This window comes from Geotrypetes seraphini, chromosome 5, assembly GCF_902459505.1.
Source record: "Geotrypetes seraphini chromosome 5, aGeoSer1.1, whole genome shotgun sequence".
NCBI lineage: Eukaryota > Metazoa > Chordata > Amphibia > Gymnophiona > Dermophiidae > Geotrypetes > Geotrypetes seraphini.
Genome location: NC_047088.1, coordinates 53556247 through 53579979, shown reverse-complemented (window position 1 = coordinate 53579979; position 23733 = coordinate 53556247). Strand labels below are relative to the sequence as shown.

At 40.9% G+C, this 23733-nt stretch overlaps 1 protein-coding gene across 3 annotated transcripts in view; it reads left to right on the top strand.

The window, feature by feature from the left end:
* HDX (highly divergent homeobox) overlaps positions 1–23733 on the top strand; it is a 131738-nt gene that overhangs the window by 7524 nt on the left and 100481 nt on the right. For all 3 annotated transcript variants that reach the window (XM_033946834.1, XM_033946835.1, XM_033946836.1), the window contains exon 4: positions 10420–10566. In XM_033946834.1, coding sequence (XP_033802725.1) covers positions 10420–10566 — 147 coding nt within the window. The remainder of the gene's footprint in view (positions 1–10419; positions 10567–23733) is intronic.

The following is a 23733-nucleotide window of genomic DNA, read 5'->3' as shown; positions in this document are numbered from 1 at the left end:
ACCTTGTATTGACCACTAATTACATCTTCAGACATTGCATAGAGAAAAACAAAGTGAACCTCTTTCTGGCTTGAAGTAGCAGGATCCACAGAGTGCCTCTACGTGCTCATTGTGCCGTTCGCACACCCTGTAAAATTTTAGAATCCCTTATTAAAGTGGGTTACATATGGAGATTTTCACAGTGAAATATGTATGAGCTAGATCCTGGACACCAGAGTAGCTTAGTTGGTCCATGAGGACAGGGTTGAGAACCACTGAAGTAGAATTCCCCACTCACATTTTGCAATAGAGGAAAATATACAAGCGGTGCTGAATGATGTCCTTGTTGCTGAGCTGTTCTTATTTTGTGCTGTTTCTGCAGTCTCCTTTGGTAAGTTAAATGAAAAGAAGAGTAGATCAAGTGAACCATTTATTACAAAAAGTTTCCCCACTGACAAAAGGAGCTATTTTAGAGAACAGTAGTTTGAGAACTGATTAGCTATTTAAATATTGTGAAGATACAAATGTCTAATTAGCATTGAGATGAAAGTGTGCTTTCTGTCAATGTGTTTAGAAAACAGAACTGGAAAAGAAACACTAAAAAATGTGTAATTCATAAATGGAAAATGGAAATCTGTGTGTGCATAAAAGACAGATTACTAACATTACTTGTTTGAAGAAGACAAATGTACATTCTGTTGATATGCAGTGATGAAGCTAGAACTCTCATGATTTATATCTGCTGAATAACAATTTCAGCAGGCACCTTCAAAACTGTTCAAGGTCACACTAAAGGAGCCGCACAACTTATCTTCTGCCGACCTCGCTAGACTCACCTTACCCCTCTCCTCAAATCACTTCACTGGCTCCCTATCTGCCTCCACATACAGTTCAAATTCATATTATTAACCTACAAGTGTGTTCATGTGGCAGCTGCTCAGTATCATTCTTATCAAAACACCTGGCCTTGGTCACACATGCAAAACACAGATTACACCTATGGGGCTCATAATCGAAAGAGAAAAACATCCAAAAACCGGCCTAAGTCGGCACTTGGACCAACATTTCTCAAAAGCGTCCAAGCGCCGATAATAAAACCGGGTTTTAGACGTATTTAAAAATGACCTAGGCCTTCATAGTGCCGCTTAACATCCAAAGCTAAACGGGGCGTTTCGGGAGGCTTGTCGAGGGTGGGAGTTGGGTGGGACGTGGAGAGGCTTAGACTTAGTCGTACAGCATGTATAACCCAAAGTTTAACAACAGAGCCTAGACGGAACTTGGACGTTGTGACTTAGACCATGTAAAACATGGTCTAAGTCACAAAAATCCACCTAAACTCACCAGATAAGCACAGAAAACACATAACACAGACCCCACACACTACCCCACATCTCCTTGTACACCTCCCTGAGAGCTCCATTCTTCAGATAAGCTGCTTTTATCTTTACCCTTCTCCTCCACTGCCAATTCCAAACTTCATTCCTTTCATCTAGCTGCCCCTTATTCCTGGAATAAACTACCCGAGTTTGTCCGTCATGCCCCTTCTCTTGTTTAAAAGCAGACTGAAAAACACACATTTTTGATTTAGCCTTCAATCCTTAACCCTACTCCCCTCTGCTCGCCCCCTGGCCAGCAGATTAACCATCCCTCCTAACTGTATCCCCACCCTGGCATCATGTTTGTCTTGTCTGTTTAAATTGTAAGATCTTTTGAGTAGGGACTCATTTGTGATTCTGTACGGCGCTTGTACATCTGGTAGCGCTTAGAAATAATAGTTATAGTAGTACTTCTGTTATGCTTCATGGCATTGTTTAGTGAAGTGTCTCTCAAACTTTTTTTTAGCTCTGACACACTAAACGGAGCAAATGTTTTTCACGGCACAATATAATTGAGATAAAATTGTAAAACAAAAAAAAATTAAATTTGAGAGTTATTTATTTTAAGTTCTTTAAGCTATGTAGGGGTAATTGTAACAACGGCGAAACTAAAGTAGATAGAACTAGAATTGCTAATCAATGCAATGGATGACAAGCAAACACACATTTCATCATCCACCATCTGTAATTGTTCTCTCTTCTTTTAATTTAATTTGTCAAAACTGAAAATTCCAATTCACAAAGATAAGATCCAAAAGGTAACAAAGCCTTGATTGCTTTGTTGTTCAGGTTAGGATTATTTATTTATTGAAAGCTTCTATACCGCTACTAATGACTGGGTAGTCAATTCAGAGCGGTATACATGAGCTTCTGTAATGGTGTTGCAATATAGAGTTATAAAAATAAAATTACTTGCCATTAGTTTTTAAGGACCAATCGGGTCAAAGAATAATGCTTCTTTGGGCGGTTGTATACTTAGACACATACACTTATAACATTGACAGACTCTTGCGTACACAACATACATTTTATCTATTCTAGTGTATACTTATGAATGGAATTTTTAAAAATACAGTAAAATTCTGGAATCTCTCTTGGCATACCCAGAATCTCTTTGGGGCACACCATTGTGCCCTTTCACACAGTTTGAGAAACACTGGTTTAGTGGAACTCCTTGCCACAGGTTAGTGCAGAGGTAGTTTCAAAAGGGGATTGGACAAGATGGGACAGCTGCAAGCCAATAAATACAACAGTGTGTAATATAACACACAAAACCATGGAAACTGGATGGATGAGACTAGGCATGAGCTTCATGTTTCTCCTTGGCATTTTTCTGTTGTCAGAGGCAGGAAGTGGGATAGATTTGCCTTTTGATCTGACTAAGTATATATAGATATGGTAAGTCAAATCTACTCCTACAGGATAGATTACTCTGCAGTGTATATTTTTAACAAAATCATTCAGTTCTTGGGGAAATTAGGAGGGAAATTTTGACACTCCTAACTTTAGGACTGGCAATCCCACTGTGAGCTCATTTTCAAAGGTAAAGGCCTTGCAGAATTTCCCTATTTGAAGGGTTTTCTGGCATGCATAAAGACATGAGAAGCTTGTGAAAATATGTGCTGAAGAGTATACAAAAAAACTTTAAATTTAATTTGGTTTGTCTATTCCTCCTTAGCCAAACAAAATAGTACAAAGTGGTTACAATAGAAAAAAATACAAGTGTAATAAAATTTATACAACCATAAACAATATATTACAATAAAAAAATTAAATATATTTACAAATGTAATACAATTACAAACTAAAAAAATCTTACCAACTAATCATAAATACTATCCCTAAAAGGGGTGGCTGTGATATTCAATCTTCAGGAATAAAAGAATGATTGTATAATCTAAATAATGGCTATGAATAGCTGTCTTTTTTTAAGTTGGTTGGAAATCTACAAATAGTTTTTGTCCAGATACAGAATTTTTAAGTTCCAAAATTTTATTAAAATTTTGTATATTAAGCATACATTTTAAGCAAGTGAGAATATAAATTCTAACAAGTCTGTTCGCAAACAATATCGTCACAATGCAAAGGATATTCTTAAAATTTCTAAGAAAAGCTATCCCCAAGCCCACCCATCCTACCCCATTTCCAGAGAGTGAAAAAATAACATTACATTAGAGATTTCTATTCCGCCATCACCTTGCAGTTCAAGGCGGATTACAAAAGAGTTATAAATGGTGGGTTACAATATAGGATCATTGGTGAATTCAAGAGAAATTGAGAAGAACTGGTAGAATCTGTGGGGTGAAGGCAGGAGGATGGAAGGTAATTGATATGTTAAGAGTGATTCAGTGATTTCTTGAAGAGTATCGTTTTTATTTCTTTTCTGAAGATCTTGTATTCGGGGGGTGGTTATCAGTAGGTTGGAGATTTGGTTATCCAGTTTTGCTGCTTGTGTTGCTAGTAGTACGTCATATAGTTTTTTCCGTTTGACTTCTTTGATTGGAGGGTGTGTGAAAGGGGTTTGTGTTTTTCTATGTCTGGGTGATGTAGTTTGGTAGAGGCGGTTGTTTAGGTAGATTGGGCTGTCTCCGTTTAACGATTTAAATAGCATGCAGTAGAATTTAAATAGTATTCTTTCTTGAATTGGTAGCCAGTGTGAGTCGATGTATGCTTCTGTAATATGGTCGTGTTTCTTCAGTGAGTAGATGAGTCTCAGCGCTGTATTTTGGATTGTTTGTAGTTGTTTAGTCATTGTTGCAGGGCAGGGGAGGTAGAGGATGTTGCAGTAATCCAGTAGGCCTAGTATAAGGGATTGAACTATGAGCTGGAATTGTGGTCTTTCGGATAATTTTCGTACTTGTCTTAAATTTTTCATAACTGCAAAAGATTTCTGTATTGTTTTGTTTATTTGAGGCTGCATGGTGCAGCATCTGTCTATAGTCATTCCTAATAGTTTTAGGGTGGTTTGAATGGGGTAGTTGATTGAGTTGATTTCTATATTGGTTAAGGTTGGGGCTTAGTTATTTTCGAGGAGGATGAATTTTGTTTTGTCTGGGTTGAGTTTCAATTTGTGATCTTTCATCCAGGACGCTACTGCTTCTAGTGTTTGAGGTAGTGTGTCTGTCATGGCTATCTTTGGTTGATCGAACGGCATGAGGATGGTAATGTCATCTGCATAACTATAGGAGGTAATGTCTAGATTGTCCAGGTATGTTCCAAGGGAGGCAGTATATAGGTTGAATAGAGTAGGGGATATTGGGGTTGGACCAAGGTTCAGATTTTACTTTATCCGATTTTACTCTGTATGTTCTGGATTTCAGGAAGCCTTCAAACCAGGAGTTTACTTTATCAGAGTTGTGTCCAGGATTTGCAGTAATATGTTATGGTCTACTAGGTCAAATGCTGCGGTCAGATCCAGTTGTATGAGCAGCATTTTTTTCCCAGTGCTAAGATGTTGTCTGGCTGTGTCCATAAGGGATCCCAGTAATGTCTCTGTGCTGAAACATGGTCTAGTGTGCCTTTTTCTTGACCACAAGACCAGCATAAAGGAGAATATTCAGAAGTAAGCTTTTTTGGGGGGGGGGAGGGCGAAGCCTGCGACTGGGGGGGGACGGCGGCGGCGGAGCCTGCAACATATGAAGATGGCAGCCTAACTGCACTGCTTCTCCTGCTCAAGAATTGTAAACCGACATTGTACTGAATAAATTAGTGGGAGAAGCCTGAAATCACTGTATATTGTTACAGAAAGTGAGGATATTTTAAAACAATTTATGGAATTCTATAAAACAAACTTTATTCCTCTGATTGTGTTAATGCTAATGATGCTTGTAGATCTTTTTTGAAAAAATTAGATGGTCCTAAATTATCAGAAAATAACAGAGGTATTAAATTCCCCTATATCAGAGCAGGAAATTATAAATGTCATTAGCTCATTACAATCTAGTAAGACCCCAGGATTCAATGGATATACTGTGGAATTCTGTAAGCACTTTCAGAACCTTTTACTGCCACATGTACAATGTGTATACTATACAGTCATATATTAGAACAAGGCTCATTTCAAGGTACTATGAGAGAATCCCTTGTGATTGTAATTCTAAAACCTGATAGAGATCCTATAGATGTGAGTAACTACAGACCAATTTCGTTAATCAGTGTTGATGTAAACATTTATTCTAAGTGCTTGCTAGCAGATTGGCATTTTTTTTGCCAAAAATGATTGCGTCTGAACATACTGGCTTTATTGCTAATCGGCATTCTGCAAATAATACAAGGCTGTGTTTCCATGTGCTTCAAATTGCTAAGTCTTTAGAGTCACCTGTCTTCTTAATATCATTAGATGCCGAGAAGGCATTTGGCAGAGTTGAATGGTCATATATGATGGAGCTCGGTGCTTGGACCTGGGCTCTTCAACATCTTTAAAAACGATCTGGACATTGGTAAAACGAGTAAGGTGATTAAATTTGCGGACAATACAAAGTTGTTCAGAGAATGAAGACACAGGGGGATTGCGAAGATCTGCAACGTGACTTAATCAGGCTCGAGGAATGGGCATCGACATGGCAGATGAGGTTCAATGTGGATAAGTATAAAGTGATGCATGTAGGTAACAAAAATCTCATGCATGAATACAGGATGTCCGGGGCGATACTTGGAGAGACCTCCCAGGAAAGAGACTTGGGAGTTATGATCGACAAGTCGATGAAGCCGTCCGCTCAATGTACGGCGGCGGCGAAAAGGGTGAACAGAATGCTAGGAATGATAAAGAAGGGGATCACGAATAGATTGGAGAAGGTTATAATGCCACTGTACCGGGCCATGGTGCGACCACACCTGGAGTACTGCATACAGCACTGGTCGCCGTACATGAAGAAGGACATGGTACTGCTCAAAAGGGTCCAGAGAAGAGCGACTAAGATGGTTAAGGGGCTGGAAGAGTTGCCGTACAGTGAAAGATTAGAGAAACTGGGCCTTTTCTCCCTTGAACAGAGGAGAATGAGAGGGGACATGATTGAATTATTCAAGGTACTGAAGGGAATAGACTTAGTAGATAAGGACAGGTTGTTCACCCTCTCCAAGGTAGGGAGAACGAGAGGGCACTCCCTAAAATTGAAAGGGGATAAATTCTGTAGGAACGTACGGAAGTTCTTCTTCACCCAGAGAGTGGTAGAAAACTGGAACGCTCTTCCGGAGTCTGTCCTCCAGGGATTCAAGACAAAGCTGGACAAGTTCCTGCTGAACCGGAACATACTCAGGTAGGGCTAGTCTCCGGGCGCTGGTCTTTGACTTAAGGTCCGCTGCTTAAGCGGACTGCTGGGCACGATGGACCACTGGTCTGACCCAGCAGCAGCAATTCTTATGTTTTTATGTTTGGATTGGGCAATGGCTTCTGTAATATGGTTAAAGCACTTTATACATTGCCAGGTGCAAGAATATATGTTAATAACTGTTTATCACCAAGTTTCACATTACATAGGGGGACTAGGCAAGGGTGCCCCTTGTCACCATTGCTTTTTGATTTAGCACTTGAGCCGTTATTATTGGCAATTAAATAGGAACCTAATATTAAAGGGTTCCCCCATGGCTCTGAAGAGTTTTTTGCCTAATTGTAGCTGTAGCAGATTGCCTTGCAAATGGAAGGAGTTTACTGGTTGGGAGTTACATTTTCTGCAGTTTAGGGTTTAGTACAATATGCAGTTATAAGTTGAGTTTATTTTTAAAGGATAAGATTTTTGTAGTTGAGTGTGGAATATATTCCCAAATATTCAATTATTACATTACATTTCATTACATTAAAGATTTCTATTCCACCATTACCTTATGGTTCAAGGCGGATTAAAAAAAGTTATAGAAGGTGGGTTACAAAAGAAGAACACTGGTCATTTCTAGTAAAGGTAAAGAGTAGATCAGATATTATAGGTGAGTCGTATCAGTGAGTTGGGAAGAGGAAGGTATTCGTGGTGTTGAATTTGTGGTGAATTCAAAAGGTTTTAAACTGTTAAGTGTTCCAACCCATTGACTCTTAATTTATACTGTAGCCTATTAATAACAAAATCACACACACATTGGAATGCTGAAGTAAACCAAGTCCATAATAAAGAAAGAAAAAGGAGTTCAGTCCTTTAGCCAGGAAACATAGGGGTCCTTTTACTAAGGTGCGCTAAATTCTAACGCGTCCATAGAATATAATGGACGTGTTGGTATTTAGCACGCACTAAAATGGCTAGCACGCCTTAGTAAAAGGACCCCATAGTTCTTAGTATTACTTATCTTTTGGTTATGGAAAAAAACCTCCTGGTATGCGTCAACTTATACTAGTTGACTTATAAATTTCAAATAATATACCAAGTGGTGACTCAGGTAGACATTTTGATAGGATCACTCCTATTTAACAGAATATGTATTAGGTTCCTATAAAATATTAGTGTATTTTCTTTAATATTTAAACTCAAAGGATGCTTGGCCACCTATTGAAATCTTTTGTTCATTTTGTTGTTTGTGATTGGCAGCAACGCTGTAGAGTTGGTGCACTAAACTTATTCTGGTTTTCTATTGTCCAACTTCAAATTCAGCTCCAATGCCTAATAATATTAAACTTTAAATTGTTCTAGATCTAAAGTACTGGTAAATATTTATAATATTGATACATCTGCCATCCGCTATAATAAAACCCTTAGTGTGCATGCGCACTTCAAACTTGGGTCCGTGGTGCCGTGCATGCACAGTGCCTGCCTCAGCTAATTTTCTGCCCTGATCTCCGATGCTGGCCTCAGCTGATTTCCTGCCCCGATCTCAAACTCCAATTCACTTCCTGTCTTCTGACTAGCTGCCAGGACGCCTCTTATTCTCATCTCCGGAGCAGCAGCAGCAGCAGCCGCGGTTTCAACAAGCAGCTGCAGGTCATTTGCTAGGCCAGCCCAATTCGATAATGCAATGTAAGCCAGCCTAGCAAAAGCCCCGAGGCTGCCCGGCCTAGCGGATGCTGGACAGGGGGAGCAGGGAAGGGAGAAGAGGTACTGCTGGACAGGGGGAGCAGGAAAGGGTGCTGCTAGACGGGGGAGGTAAAAAGAAGGGAAAACGGAGACTGCAGGACAGGGAGAGCAGGGAAGGGGTGCTTCTGGACAGGGGTGAGTTAAAAGGGAGAAGGGCTACTGCTGAACAGGGGGAGCAGGGAAGGGGTGCTGCTGGACAGGGGAGAGGTAAAAGGAAGGGAGAGAGACAGAAATAAAGGTAAAAGGAAGGGCGAAAGAAATAAAGAAAGAAAGGGGGCAGGGAGAGAGAGAGAAAGAAATACATATAGAAAGAAAGAAATGCCTAAGTCTACACATCTATTCTAGCACCCATTAATGTAACGGGCTAAAAAATTAGTATATTATTTTTTTTCTTTTTAAGATGGAGTCAGACAGCACATTTTTACCAACTACAATTCAGTTGCAACCCAAAATTGCTTACAACTCCATGGTCCTGATTGGCGTATAATGCTTTTCTTACATTACCTCCATTATCTTGTGTTTATTCTTTCCCTCCCACAAGTAGCTTTTTTTGGTGCCAGTTTGCTACTGCTGCTGCGGCAAGTCAACTATTAATAAATACAACATATTTCTTTCTATTTATATTGTGTATTGTGAGTTAATTTTGATGTAGTATATTTTATTGCAGAATTTAAAAATACTACTACCGTGTTTCCCCAAAAATAAGACACTGTCATATTAATTTGGGGCCCAAAAAAGGCACTAGGTCTTATTTTCGGGTAGGTCTTATTATTTTTCATGTACAATGATCATCTCTCCCTTCTCTCCTCTACCCCAATTCTTCATATTTCCTTTCTCTCCCACACATGTGCAGCATCTTTCCTCCCCTCTCACCCATCCCCTTGTGCAGTATCTTTCTATCCCTCCCTCCTATTCCCTTGTGCAGCAGAACCCTTGCAGCTTCTGTCCCAACTTTCCTGCCATCCCCCTGTATAGCATCTTTCTATTCCTCCCATCCCCCCTGCCGCTGCGATGCACCTCCCTTGCTGACCCTTTCATCTCTTCCTCCATTACAAAATACCTGGAAACAAATGAGTTTTGTCACTGTCCTTGTCCCTGCCCCATTCCTGTAAGCTCTGTCTTAACCACACAAGCCTTGCACTTATGATTTTAAAGTGTTTGAGGCTTGTGCAGATGTGTATGGAGCTTGCAGGAATGGAGGAGAAACAGGAAAAGAACTCGCAGGGACGTGAAAATGAGTCGGGGCGGGGAAAAACTGTCTCCACATCATTCTCTGATGTAGGCTAAAAGCCCACTTTTTTGAGGTTGCTTTTAATTCTTGACTCTCTGTTTTGTTTCCAAGTTTATTAAAATCTTACTATCCCGCAGCAATGGTGAACCTTCTGGGTGGCTTATAATCTAAAATACCCATGTCTGTTTTATCATTCCCTCTCTGAGAAATCCCATGTCCTCTATTTGTCCTGTCTGTTTTGATTAGATTGTAAGCTCTATTGGGCAGGAATTTTCTTTTAACGTGTAATATACAGTGCTGCGTAGATCTGGCAGTGCTATAGAAATAAATATTAGTACAAGTAGTAAGGTGAGTAGTAAGGTGGGGCTTATAATGTTAACCCTGGTGTTGAGGGACTTTGCTAAAAATCTCTACTTACTCATGTCAGCTATGGTATTTTCTAGCATCATAGTATAATGTACCTTACAAAAGAAGAGTTAGGGATAGCTCCCATCCTGGTTCAGTTCACCACTAGACCACAAGAATATAAGGTAGACCCAAATATAAACAGAGATCCCCCATTATTGGGCCTTTTTTGCCCCAAAATCTTAGTTTATATATGAGTATATATGGTAATCTTGCTCTCTAAATTTCTCCTTTGTGGATTGCAAATAGTATCTGAACTTTGTCAGAAACTGTTGTGGGTGAGTGTTGTGTATGTTTAGAAGCTGTGGCTTCAAGAACTTCTAACACCAAGGCTTATCTAAAGATCTTGCTTCTCTAGTAGTTGTCTACTGTAAACGTACATGTATACACAGATGGAAGTAGTTGATTTACATTTTAAATATGTTTTTATTTTTAGATGAATCTTCGCTCTGTATTTACTGTAGAACAACAAAGGATATTGCAACGGTATTATGAAAATGGAATGACAAATCAAAGTAAAACCTGTTTTCAGCTCATACTGCAGTGTGCACAAGAAGCTAAACTGGACTTCAGTGTAGTCAGGGTAAGTACATAGGATTTTCCTCAAACTTGCATCCTTTAACCAAACATGCTTATAGGTTTTTGCTGAGCTCCTCTACTAAAGATATTTTTTTCCACTGTTAATCTGAGAGCATAACTTGTATCTTAGTGTCATTTTTTGAATTAATCGTGTGTTTTGTGTAGATACAGTTACAACACTTAGCAAGATGTGCGGTGATGACTTGGATTTAGCATTCTTAAGATTTCAACCTGATGTCTTTTTTTTCTTTTTCTTTTAATTCAATCATTTTTATTACAATTTCAGACAAAATGTTAAAATGCAAATCAATTTTCTACCTGAAAAGAATGCAAGCTTTACCAGCTGTTGACATCAGTGTTATGAATACAATACATGTTACTTGAGTAACATGTATTGTATTCATGGGCTAGTATTGTATGAGCTAGTCCATGCAACCCCACAAATAACTCCCTGGTTCAGAGAGCATTCATTTTGATGCATAAGGGTTGTTGTTTGCTGGATTATTTTGCTGAGGTTCATTTTTGATTGCTGATTCAAGCCTTTATTCTTAGCATGTTAGACCATTACTGTCTGGGTTCTCTGCAGCAGCTATTGCAGCAGCTGTGGATGGTCTAGAACAGTGGTCTCAAACTCAAACCTTTTGCCTCAGAAAAAAAATAGTTAATGTCTTATTAAAGAAATGACAATTTTGCATGAGGTAAAACTCTTTATAGTTTATAAATCTTTCCTTTTAGCTAAGTCTTGATAATAATATTGTCATTTATAGCTAAAGAGACATATGATCAAGAAACTGTTTTATTTTACTTTTGTGATTATGATAAACATACCAAGGGCCTCAAAATAGTACCTGGCGGGCCGCATGTGGCCCCCCCGGGCCGCGAGTTTGAGGGTTTAGAATAAGGCACTGCATCTTATTCTTTGAAAAAAATGGGATCATATTTTATTTTGTGATAAAACTCCATTGGCTTCCAATGCAGGCTAGAGTTCCCTTCTTCCCTGCCTACTTATATCATTCCTTAACCCCAAATGTATTGTAATGGTCGTTCTCTAAAAACTGTTTTAAATTGTCTGTATTATGTCTAACCTGTCAAAAATATTTGTGAAACCACTATCTGTGGCTTTTAGAGTGTACATCGCCTAGATATTTCGATAGGCGATTCAAAAAATGCTAATAAACTTGAAACTTGAAACTTTTCTTTAAATTTGCCTACTTAGTGTTTAAGGTGCTGCATTGATTGGATCCTCCATATCTTGTGGTGGGTTTATCTTTGTTTCCATTGGGCAAGTAACAAGGAAGAAAAGAACTTTTGCCTCTCCCTCAGTTAAGGGTAGGCCCAAGTTTTTTTGTTATGTAAGACTGCTCTCATTCCAGCAGCTAGAATGTGGTATGAGCTCTCAGATTTTTCTAATAGTCTGTCACTTATGGGGGTTTTAGGTATCATGTGAATACATTTCTCTTTGGAAAATTTGTTTTGCAGAATGTTATTTGATCTGTACTGTGGCTGTTGATTTTTTTGTGCATATTCCAGGTTTGCTTGGCTCTGATATGCTATCCGCACTGAAATGGAAGGTTGCTGTGGAATATAAATAAATTAGTTCTGTTAAGTACCATATGGTATGCCAAAGCTGGGCTATGTAAGCAAAAGTGTAAAGAGAATATTCTCCAAATATGTAGGATTCTGATAATATAATTAAGTTAAACTCTTGGGGGGGGGGGGCACTGTAGATCTCCAAAAAATTGGTCAGCGGGCTCCATACATTTTGCACTGTCAATAATTCTTCGTTTTTCATATTGCTAGTAGCTTATATCAATAACGCATCATAACTGTGTTAACACTAGAAAGTAACATCATTCTTCTTTTCCCCTTCCAGTTGCCTACAAATTGTTGCAACGCTAAAGAGTTTAATACATCAAACAACTTTATATTTGTATAAAGAAAAGTATAGGTCCTTAAGGGATGACTTACCAATGTGACCAATTATAAGATAGGCTAAATAGAATAGGAAAGGTTTCATTTATTTTCTTCCATATTTCTTTCCAGAAGGAGTATTACCAAGCATTCATGTAAAATATGAGTAAGACTACCATTTGGTTCTGCACAATGCCACTATTGCTTAGATTGTGTTAACCCTGCTTTAAAAAGCTTACTATGTATTTCAGAGTTTTTAAAGCCCTTGGGGGGAAAGAGCAATTGAATTAGATCTGCTGATAAACAGGATGAGTAGTTCCGCCAGAATTGGGACCAATTTGCACTGCTTATCCTGCTTTATCAGCAGATCTAATTCAGTTGACCTGGACCATAGAACTCTCTGAATGACTAGAAAAACTTTTAGAGCTCATAATACCTTTGATAGTGCAATAGGTGTGTCATTCTGGATGAATGGTTAATATCCCCATGCTTGCAAGCCTTGCAGAAGGAATCCACGCCAGCTTTTAAATCCCTGCTCCACCACTATTGGGCTATGCTGCCCCCTTCAGTTTTTCCTTCTTCACAGGAGTTGGAAGGAGTCTTTCTGATTTGCTCTCCATACTATTTTCAGTGTTTTTGATGGTTTTTGGGGCAGTTTTTGGTGCTACAGAACTCTCCAGCTTGAGGTGAAAACTCTACTTGCATGGAGAAGAAGCAGATTTGAATTCTGCAGCTGACAGGCCAATCCCTCTGTGGTACCTGTTGGCCAGCCTGCAGAAATTGTTTTGATGCTTGGGGTCCTGACCCCTTGAAGCTTATCTCGCCTACTGGGTAGCAGGGACTTGAGTGCAGGCTTAGGCATCTGAAGGGGGCTTTGCAGGGTGCTGGCTGTATGCCACATACTCCCTTTCACATCCGTAGGTCCACAGGGGCTCGAGACTGAATCACACTTCGGTCCGACTGGCAGCCTGAAGATGTCAGCATTGGTGGACAGTTTCAGTGAGGCAGTGATTTTCTTCTCCAGATCCAGCTACTTTAAAGAGAGCTGAGGCAGGCTGCAGCACATCCATTGAGTACCTGGATAAATTCATGTAAACCGTTTAGAGCTCCACTGGGAGAACGGTATAGAAAATAAATAAATCCACAGCACAGGTCAGAGTGAGTAAGGCTGTTACAGCCTATAGGTAAAATCAGGGGTTGGATGAGGTCTCCAAATCCTGATTTTGCATGTTTCTGCCACTTCCTTTTTCACCTCTCACCTCTAAAATGCTGTTCTGTTACATCTACACAGGAGTCTGTACATTACGTGATCAATCTCCAGCCACAAACCAGCTTTGCAGAAGTGTGTCACTTGCAGCTTTCCGTACCTCTCTCATTCCCAGTGGAATATACTGCCCCCTTCAGTATTTCCTTCTGCAAGCAAACTGTACAGAGGTGTTTCTGATCTGTTCTGTTTTTAGTTTTTATTATTTTCGGTTGTAAATTTCATTTTTGAGGCTTTGGTGCCCAGAGACCCCTTATTTGGGGGTTCTCTTCATGGGAAAAGATGCAGGATCCTAAGATGCACTGCAGCTTGCAGGGCAAACACTCATATAAACCTGTGGAGCTAGCCTGCTGTTTGCTACTTCAGGGCTTGGACTCTGTTCCCCTGGGAGCCAGCTCGCCTTCTGAATTTTTCACAGGCTTGAGCACAGGCTGTGGGTACCCTATGTAACAACCCTCTGGATATCATGGAAATGGCTGTGTATTTGCACTCCCACACACCCAACCCCGTTGCATCTTGAGGTTCCATGGAGTGGAGGGCTTGGTTGGGGTCAGATCGACTGCAAGCCTGAAGATTTCTTGATTTGGAAAGTCCTTTCCATTTTCTCCAGCTAAAAGAAAGCTGACAGGCAAGCACCTTTACAGATCTGTAAGTACAGCTTCATTGTTGCTCGGTTCCTTATGAGCTTCTGTTTTGATGTTTTTGTAGCGATTTTCATAGGTATGCATTATTGTACTTTATTTACTGAATTTCACTATATTTCACATTTCATTTATTCACACGGGTGTGTGCCTATGATAGTGTGTGACATATGGCTAAAGAAGCCATACAGAAGCAAAACATATGAGCAGTGCCACTCTCATTGCTTATGACTTCACACTCAGGACACACTTCTCAAAAAATAATGAGATATATTTTGGATATGACTGAAATTTGTACATTAGTGCACCCCTCTGTGTTTCGTTATAGGTTCTTGTAAAGAACTCTGTTATACTGTTTATTTTTGTTCTTCTATTTGAGTTTTTATGGTTTGCTATAATTTCAGAGCAGAACAACAAAGAGAGGGAATCGGGAGTACCCACAGATCGGAATAGTAGGGTTTACTTTATTGACTTTCCCGGCACGGGGTCTACACTAAAAAAAAAAAAAGAAGAATAAATAGCATGATCATTAATGCGTTTAAAATCTGAGTTTGCATTAATTGCCTATTAAAGCACTTCTGATCGCTGGTCAGCATCCTTTAATTATAAGTTTATATTTATCTTAGACACAGATATAATGGCATTAACATCTGGATTTGTTAGATCTTCACAATACAGCCCTTACTATTGTCTAGTCAGCTGTCAGTCATTTAGGGCTCCTATTGGTCACCTAACCTTCAGCGTCTTTTTACACCCTTCTGCACTTGTGCAGCTTTTTGTTTGGTGTGCACATCTTCAAGTTGGTAAGTTTTATTTTCATTAATCCACCCATTTGTCTTTCTTTAACTTAGTATGCAATGAATAATTAGCAGAATCGAACAGACGTCAGAAGTAAACCTAGGCTTTGTTTTTGTCAGTCAGTTTTTTGAATTATGTCCTTTTCTTTGTATCATTCAGTGTTTAAAGCCACAATTTCTTTATACAGAAAAAACTTTGGACCATGTTTTATGGGGACTTAATATGTGCCCAGATATGACATAACTTAATGCATTTAATTTTAATTGATTGCCCTAAGCTGGGATCCATCTAGGTTTGTATATATGCTCAATGTTCCAAGCTAACAGACAGCAATCCTGGCTGGGAAACTACATAAATAAAACCAGACAGACCTACAACGCATTCCGAAAATCAATCAAAACCACTCTGTTTGACAAATTCATCACCTAAACAGACCGACCTTCGCTTTACGCATTTTCCCCCTACAAACCCGAACCAATGTCTCAGGCAATTCCAACCCCTCTTACATTCCCTCCCCTTCTACCCTTTTCTTCTGTAACATTCCCCTCACGTATTTGTAATTCACTGAATGTCCAGCCTTCTTTCGATGTGAACCGCCTAGAAGTCGTCTGACTATGGCGGTATCTAATATAATAAAATGGTAAGCCGCGCATGCGCAGTTCCTAAGTGTGCGCCGCTTTTCTGTGAGCTGTAGCGACACATAGGAAGTGCGCATGCGCGGCTTACGGTTCTTTGAAAGACACGGCGGTGGCTACTCTCACGATCCCTGCCTGCGTCGGACTTCCGACGCAGGTGGGGATCATGAGAGGAGCCACCGCCGCGTCTTTCAACTAAAAAAAAAAAAGTCAAGACCGAAGTTTTTTTCAATTTCAGAGACGCTGCAGCGGCTCTCTCTCTCTCTCCGGTCGTCGGCGTCGTCTTCGTTCCTCTCCCCGTCACACCCGAACCCCTGTTCAGCCTCCCATCCGACCCTACCTTCGGCTCCCTTAGTTCCTTGCCGCCGCTCCTCTTCTCTTCCTGCCCCGCGGTCCCAACAAACGTCCTTACTCCAGCAGGGGCCGCAGCACTCTAAACACGCTGCTTGGCAGCCTGCTACTGCCCTGATTTGCTCAGCCTGACACGGGCAGAGCAAATCAGGGCAGTAGCAGACTGCGAAGCAGCGTGTTTAGAGTGCTGCGGCCCCTGCTGGAGTAAGGACGTTTGTTGGGACCGCGGGAAGGGGGCGGCAAGGGACTAAGTTGGCCGGTAGTGCTGTTTTTCCGTGATGGAGGAACACGCGAAAAGAAAACAAAATAAAGAAAACGTTGGCCCCCGCCGAAGAAGTGGAAGGTGGAGGAGGGGCGCGAGGAGCCGGAGAGCTGTATGTAAGTGTGTGTGTGCGCACGTGTGTATAGCCGAGGAGGAAGTGCAGCAGGAGCAAGGAGGTGGGGAGAGTGGATTTCCCCTACTTGGATGTCAGGCATCAAGAGGATTGGAGTAAAAGCTTTGGTCCTGTGATCCTCACTTTTTTCCTGGGGCTACTGCTGGACAGGGGGGGAGCAGGACATAAAGGAGAAGAGCTACTGCTGGATAGGGGGAGGAGGGAATGGGAGCGGTGCTGCTGGACAGGGGGAGATAAAAGGAGAAGGGCTACTGCTATATGGGGGGAGCAGGGAAAGGGGGGGGAGGTGTTGCTGGACAGGGAGGAGGTAAAAATAAGGGAGAAGGGCTGCTAGCACCCGTTAATGTAACGGGCTAAACAACTAGTAGAAAAATAAAGTTATTATTATTATTATACCTTTCTAATAGGTATATTGAATTCTCTTTGTTAACAAACATTTTACATCTCAACTTGTTCTTTTAATTTACATGTTGTGTGCTTATCTAAGCATGCTTTTTAAGGCTAGTTGATTTATGTAATATCCTTATTTTAGTGAGCTGAGCAAGTTCAATTCTCTTATTGGCTTCACTTTTAATCCATCAATGTGTAAGTTTTTGTCGGCATGAGGATAGACTGTGATTACATGTTTTGTCTATCAAGCATTGGCCTCATTATTATTTTTATAGTCAACCCTGGTTTTAGTATGGCGCTTTGCCTTAACAAGCATTGGAATGTTCTGTATATGAATTTATTTATTAGCTTTCACATTGCATGCTATGTTGATTCATTTGGCATAGATTTTGTGAAATCACATATTTGCAGTCCTATTTGAGGGATCGTTCAAAATGATGTGTATGACTGAGCATATAGTTCTAAGCTATCTGGATTTTGTAATTGATTAATTTGAATGGTCTTTTCTGGAAACCACTGCTTTATATTATACTAGTCTTTAAGCCCGTTAGATTAACGGGTGCTAGAACATATGTGTGTGTGTCTGTCTTTTTTTCTCTCTCTCTCCTTAGCCGCTTTCTTTCTTTCTGCCTTTCTTTTTCCTTGGCTGTCCATCACCACCCCTTGCCTGCTCCCCCTGTCCATTTTCCCTTCCTTTTACCTCCACTGTGTCCACCACCACCCCTTCACTGCTCTCCTTATGCAGCAGCAGCCCTTCTCCCTTTGTTTTACCTCCCCCCTGTCCAGCAGCACCTCTTTCCTTCTCCCCCTGTCCAACATTAGTCCTCCGTTATTTTTTCTTCACCTCCCCTGTCCATCAGCATCTCTTTCCTTCTCCCCCTGTCCAGCAGTAGGCATCCCTTCCTTTTTTATCCTCCCTCCTCCTTCTTATCCCTATGATACTCTTACCTTGCTCTGCCCCTGATCAGAGGTTCCCGACAGCTGCCCAGTTGCACCCATTGGAAAAGTTCCCACTGCCGCATCCCGCACCCCTCCTGACGCGGCTCCCGCTGTCCTTTCTGTCTGTCTCTGTCCCTGGCCCCCTTTGCCTGTCTGTCTTTCTGTGTATCTCCCTGACCCTGTGTCTTTCTTCTTTCCTTTCTGTCTCCCTTCCTCCCTCTGTCTGTCTGTCCAAAGTAGCATTCCATCCCCCTCCCCCCACACCAGTTCCCTGTGCACCTGCCCCTGTGTCTTTCTTATTTTCTTTGTGTTTCCCTTCCTCTCTCTGTCTGTCCAAAGCAGCATTCCATCCCCCTCCATTTCCCTCCCCCCACACCAGTTCCCTGAGCACCTGCCCCTATGTATTTCTTATTTTCTTTGTGTTTCCCTTCCTCTCTCTGTCTGTCTGTCCGTCCAAAGCAGCATTCCCTTCCCCTCCATTTCCCTCCCCCCCCCACCAGTTCCCTGTGCAGCAGCATTAGCGTTTCCTCTACCCGCCCCTGTCCCTTCCCCTTCCCCTTCCCGCGGGCCGGACTACAAAGGTGGTGATTCCAGCAGCGCTTTTATCAGTCTCCACACGCTGCTTCGGGCCCTTCTGCCCTGATTTACTCTGGCATGTCCCTGATGACATCATCAGAGACGCAGCAGAGCAAATCAGGGCAGTAGAAGGGCCCGAAGCAGCGTGTGGAGACTGATAAAAGCGCTGCTTGAATCGCCATTCGGACCCGCGGGAAGAGAAGGGGGTGGGCGGCAAAGGAGAAACGGAGATCGGCGGCGGCGACAGGAGAAACGGAGAACGTCGTCTGGCTGCGGTCCGGCTTGTGGAGGCGATCTGGTTGTGACGTATTCGCGCGCATGCGCACTCCTTCGGCCACAGACCTACAGCGCACGGAACACGAAAATAGGACTGCGCATGCGCGAGTTAGCCTTTTATTATATAGGATTATGAATTCATAGCTTGTATCTGTTGTAAGGAATTACAGTACTGGTATGTATCATCAATAAGGCACAGCGATTCATATTTATGGTAATTAGTAAGGAATTTACTTGAACATTCATAAACACATTTTTGAGATTTCTGAATGTTATTTTGTGATCTCTTGGTCAAATATGAACAATTAGTTTTCTTTGATCAATACCTTTCATCAATCTTTTTTTTTACAAATCATGTACGTCTTAATTCTAGTGAGGATTGTCTTGAGAGTTCACAAATTTTTGTCTTAAATTACCACCAAATCAGAGTTGATAAATTTTATTCTATTACAGTCACTGAACACAGAAAAATGTATTTACCTATTAATTTATTATCATTTTATTGTATATTATTTTTAACATGATTTAATTAACATTTATAACTGTTGTATGTTTTATCTCATATTTGTGATTGTATTTTGGTTGATATTTTAAAGTTCTGATCAATGTATGGATGTATATTTGTATATTTTTAAGTCATACATGCAATATTGAAAGCTTGTGTCCATAATTATTGTTTTATAGTTATATTAATGATTTTTATTATTTATTCACTTTTTAATGCAGACCCCTGATGCAGGCAATTTGTGCTGAAACATGGTCCATTTCAGGTCAATCAATAAAGTGAACTCTGCTATCCTGATTTGCGAAGCCCTTGGTGCTATTTTCAGTCCAGTAATTTCAAAGTAGAGCAGAGTTGTAGTTCAGGGAGTTTACTCATACCCCTCTTTCACATGTGTTTTTAGGCTATCTCCTGCTTTGGTACAAACTGAAGGGGCAGCAGAGCCCTCTAGTGAAGGAGAAGGGATTCAAAAGCTGGAGTGGATTCCTTCTGCATGGCTCGCAACCATGGGGATATTACCGATCTGTCCTGAATGGGCACACCTATCAACTAGAAAAGATATTAGCAAGATAAGAGCCTAATCTCTTTATAGCTTCACCAGGCCACATGATCTGTCTGGTGAACAAGCTGGGACAAGATCAATATACTAGGCAGTGGAGTAATGAGGGAAGTTGATGTCTGAGGCAGAGGTGCTGGCATCACTGCCATGTGTGACCCACCCCACTCCCCATGCACTCTTTCCCGCTGCCCTGGCATCAGCGCACTCCCTCCCATATCTCTTTACATAATCACCAGCAGCGAGCAGGCTAGAATACCTGCTGCTCATGCTGGCTTAGCCTTCCTTCTGATGTCACTTCCTGATCCTGCGAATAAGAAGTGATGTCAGAGTGAGTGCCGAGGCCAGCACAAGCAGCACATAGGACTGCTAGCTCACTGCTGATGAAGAGAAACATAGAAACCATGATGGCAGATTAAAGGCCAAATGCCCATCTACAGTATCCACTATCTCCTCTTCTCCGTAAGAGATCCCATGTGCCTGTCCCATTCTTTCTTGAATTGAGACACCATCTTTGTCTCTACCACCTACCAGGAGACTTATTGCACACATCTACAGCCCTTTCTGTAAAAAGTATTTCATTAGATTACTCTTGAGCTGATCACGTCTTAACTTCATCCTATGCCCTCTCGTTCTAGAGCTTCCTTTCAAATGAAAGAGACTCGACTCATACGCATTTACATCAAGTAGGTATTTAAACGCCTCTATCATATCTCCCCTCTCCCACCTTTCCTCCAAAGTATACAGAATGAGATCTTTAAGTCTGTCCCCAAATGCCTTATGACAAAAACCATGCACCATTTTAGTAGCCTTTCTCTGGACCAACTCCATCCTTTTTATATTTTTTTAAAGGTGCGGCATCCAGAATGGTACATAATATTTAAATGATGTCTTTCCAAAGTCTTTTACAGGGCATCATCAATACCTCCTTTTTCCTAATGGCCATACAAGTTTCAAGTTTATTTAAATTCTTTAATTTACTCGCATACTCCAAATCCAATGCGATTATAAGAGTTAGGTTAAAATAAAAAACAAACAAACATAACAATTAATACCTCTTCCTATGCACCCTATCATCCTTCTAGCTTTCGCCGTCACCTTTTCAACCTGTTTGGCACCTTAAAATCATCACATTTACACCCAAGTCCCACTCTTTTGTCGTGCACATAAGTTCTTCACCTCCTAAACTGTACCATTCCTTTGGGTTTTTGCATCCCAAATGCATGACCTTGCATTTCTTAGCATTAAATTTTAGCTGCCAAATTTTAGACTGTTCTTCAAGCTTCACCATATGTTTCTTCATGTTGTTCATTCTATCTGGGAGGTCTACTGTATTGCAGATTTTGGTATTATCCTCAAAAAGGAAAATCTTACCCGATAACCCTTTAGCAATATCATTTATAAAAATGTTAAAAAGAACAGAACCTTGAAGCACACCACTGGTAACATCCCTTTCCTCAGTGCGATCTCCATTGATCACTACCCTCTGTCGCCTTCCACTCAACTAGTTCTTGACCCAGCCCATCACTTTGGGACCCAACCCTTGGGCACCCAGTTTATTTATTAGACATCTGTGTGGAACTCTGACAAAGGCTTTGCTAAAATTTAAATACACCATATCTAGCACACTCCCTCTATCCAATTCTCTGTTTGCCCAATCAAAGAAATTGATCAGATTTGTCTGACAAGACCTACCTCTTGTGAATCCATGTTGCCTATGGTCCTGTAATCCACAGGATTCCAGAACCTTCACCATTCTCTATTTTTAAAGCATTTCCATTAATTTGCTTACCATAGAAAGTCGGACTTATCAGCCTGTAATTCCCTACTTCTTCTTTACTTCTACTTTTGTGGAGAGGGACCACATCCGCCCTTTTCCAGTCCTCCGGTACAACTCCCGACTCTAGACAGACTCATTAAAGAGGTCAGTCAGCGGAGCCACCAGAACCTCCCTAATTTCTTTCAGCACTCTCGGATGTACACCATCAGGCCCCATCACTTTGTCTACCTTTATTTTATCTAGCTCTTCATGAACACAACCCTCTGAAAATCGATTAGGGTCTACCACTCCTCCATCCCTAATCACGTTTGTTTTCTACTGTCCCACTCCTGGTACTTCAGCTGTGAACACAGAACAGAAATATTTGTTAAGCAATTTAGCTTTTTTTTTATCAGAACATAAGCAATGCCTCTGCTGGGTCAGACCTGAGGTCCATCATGCCCAGCAGTCCGCTCACGCAGCGGCCCAACAGGTCAGGTCAGCTTCTACATATTTCTCCCCTTCACCTTTTCAGTGCCACTATGCCACTTTTGCACTTCTTCCTATCACTAATATATCTAAAAATGTCTTGTCTCCCCATTTTACCATGCCAGCTATTTTTTCTTCCATTTGCATCTTTGCTTTCCTGACTACACGCCCAGCCTCTCTTAATTTTTCCAGATATTTTTGCCTGTCTTCCTCTTTCTGTGATCTTTTGTAGTTTATGAAAGCTAACCTCTTATTCCTTACCTTCTCAGCTACTACTTTTGAGAACCAAAGCGGCCTTCTCTTCCTCTGACTTTAATTACTTGCCTCACAAAAAGGTTTGTTGCCCTTACAATTACTCTTTTCAGTTTTGTCCATTGCATTTCCACTCCTTCCAAATGTTCCCATCCAGACAATTCCTTAACATAATCCCCCATCTGAACAAAGTTAGGTTTTTTTAAAGTCTAGAACCTTTGCTTTTGAATGAGCTCTTTCTATATGGTTAATATTAAACCATACCATGCAGTGTTCACTGGGTGCCAGATGATCACCCACTGTAACATCAGAAACACTTTTCCCTTGTTTAAGCACTAAGTCCAGTATCACCCCATGCCACATGGTTTCCTTTACCAACTGCTGGAACAGTTCTTGTAGAGAATCCAGAAACTCCCTACTTCTAGTAGACCCCACAATAGGGATACCCCAATCAGCATGTTAAAATCACCTATTAGTAAAACTTCCCCTTTTTTAGATAGATTTTGAATGTCTAGTATTAAATCTCTGTCCACTTCTTCCCTCTATAAAGGAGACCTGTTTATTACACCAATGTAAATATATTCACCATTCCCTCTTTCCAAATTGATCCATAGTGCCTCTTCCTTCCCTGCAGATCCTGCAATTGTTTGACTTTAATATGATCTTTAACATTTAATGCTACTCCCCCTCCTTTTTTTCCTACCCTGTCTTTCCTAAACAGATTATAGCCTGGTATAACTACATCCCAGTCATGGTTCTCCGTGAACCATGTCTCTGTGATCACCGCTATATCCAATGCATCTTCTTCCATCACAGCTTCTAGATCCAGAATCTTGTTTCCCATACTTCGAGCATTAGTATATGCTGCTTTTCAGTCATCACCCCCTTTTCCCATCCTTGTAGAGGTATTCAGTGATTTACTTAAAAGGAAGGTTTATACTCACCCGGAAGCTTTAATTACCCTGCCCCATCACTTCTAGTTTAAAGCCCTCTTCAGTAGATTATCCAGCCTGCTGCTGAAGACACTTCTATCAGCTGTCGTTTACTATGTTACTGTATATAGCAATGGTTATGTACTTGAAGATGAGGTTATTTACCAGAATATTGGAAGGGAGATGATTCATTTTTAATTATTGATTGGTATAGTATTAATTATTTAAGGAAGAGAGATTGAAGTTTGTATAGAGGGTATTGGATTGTAGGAAAGGGTATGTCTACATACCACCAGAGACCTGGGGGAAGGAGAACAATAGGACACTTACCAGGGTACAAATTGTATCGCAATGATAGAATGAATCAAATTGGAGGTGGGGTTGTATTATATTAAAGAGGAAATTGAATCAAACAAAATACACTGGTACCTTGGATTACGAGTATAATCCGTTCCAGGAGCATGCTCGTAATCCAAAATGCTCGTTTATCAAAGCGAATTTCCTC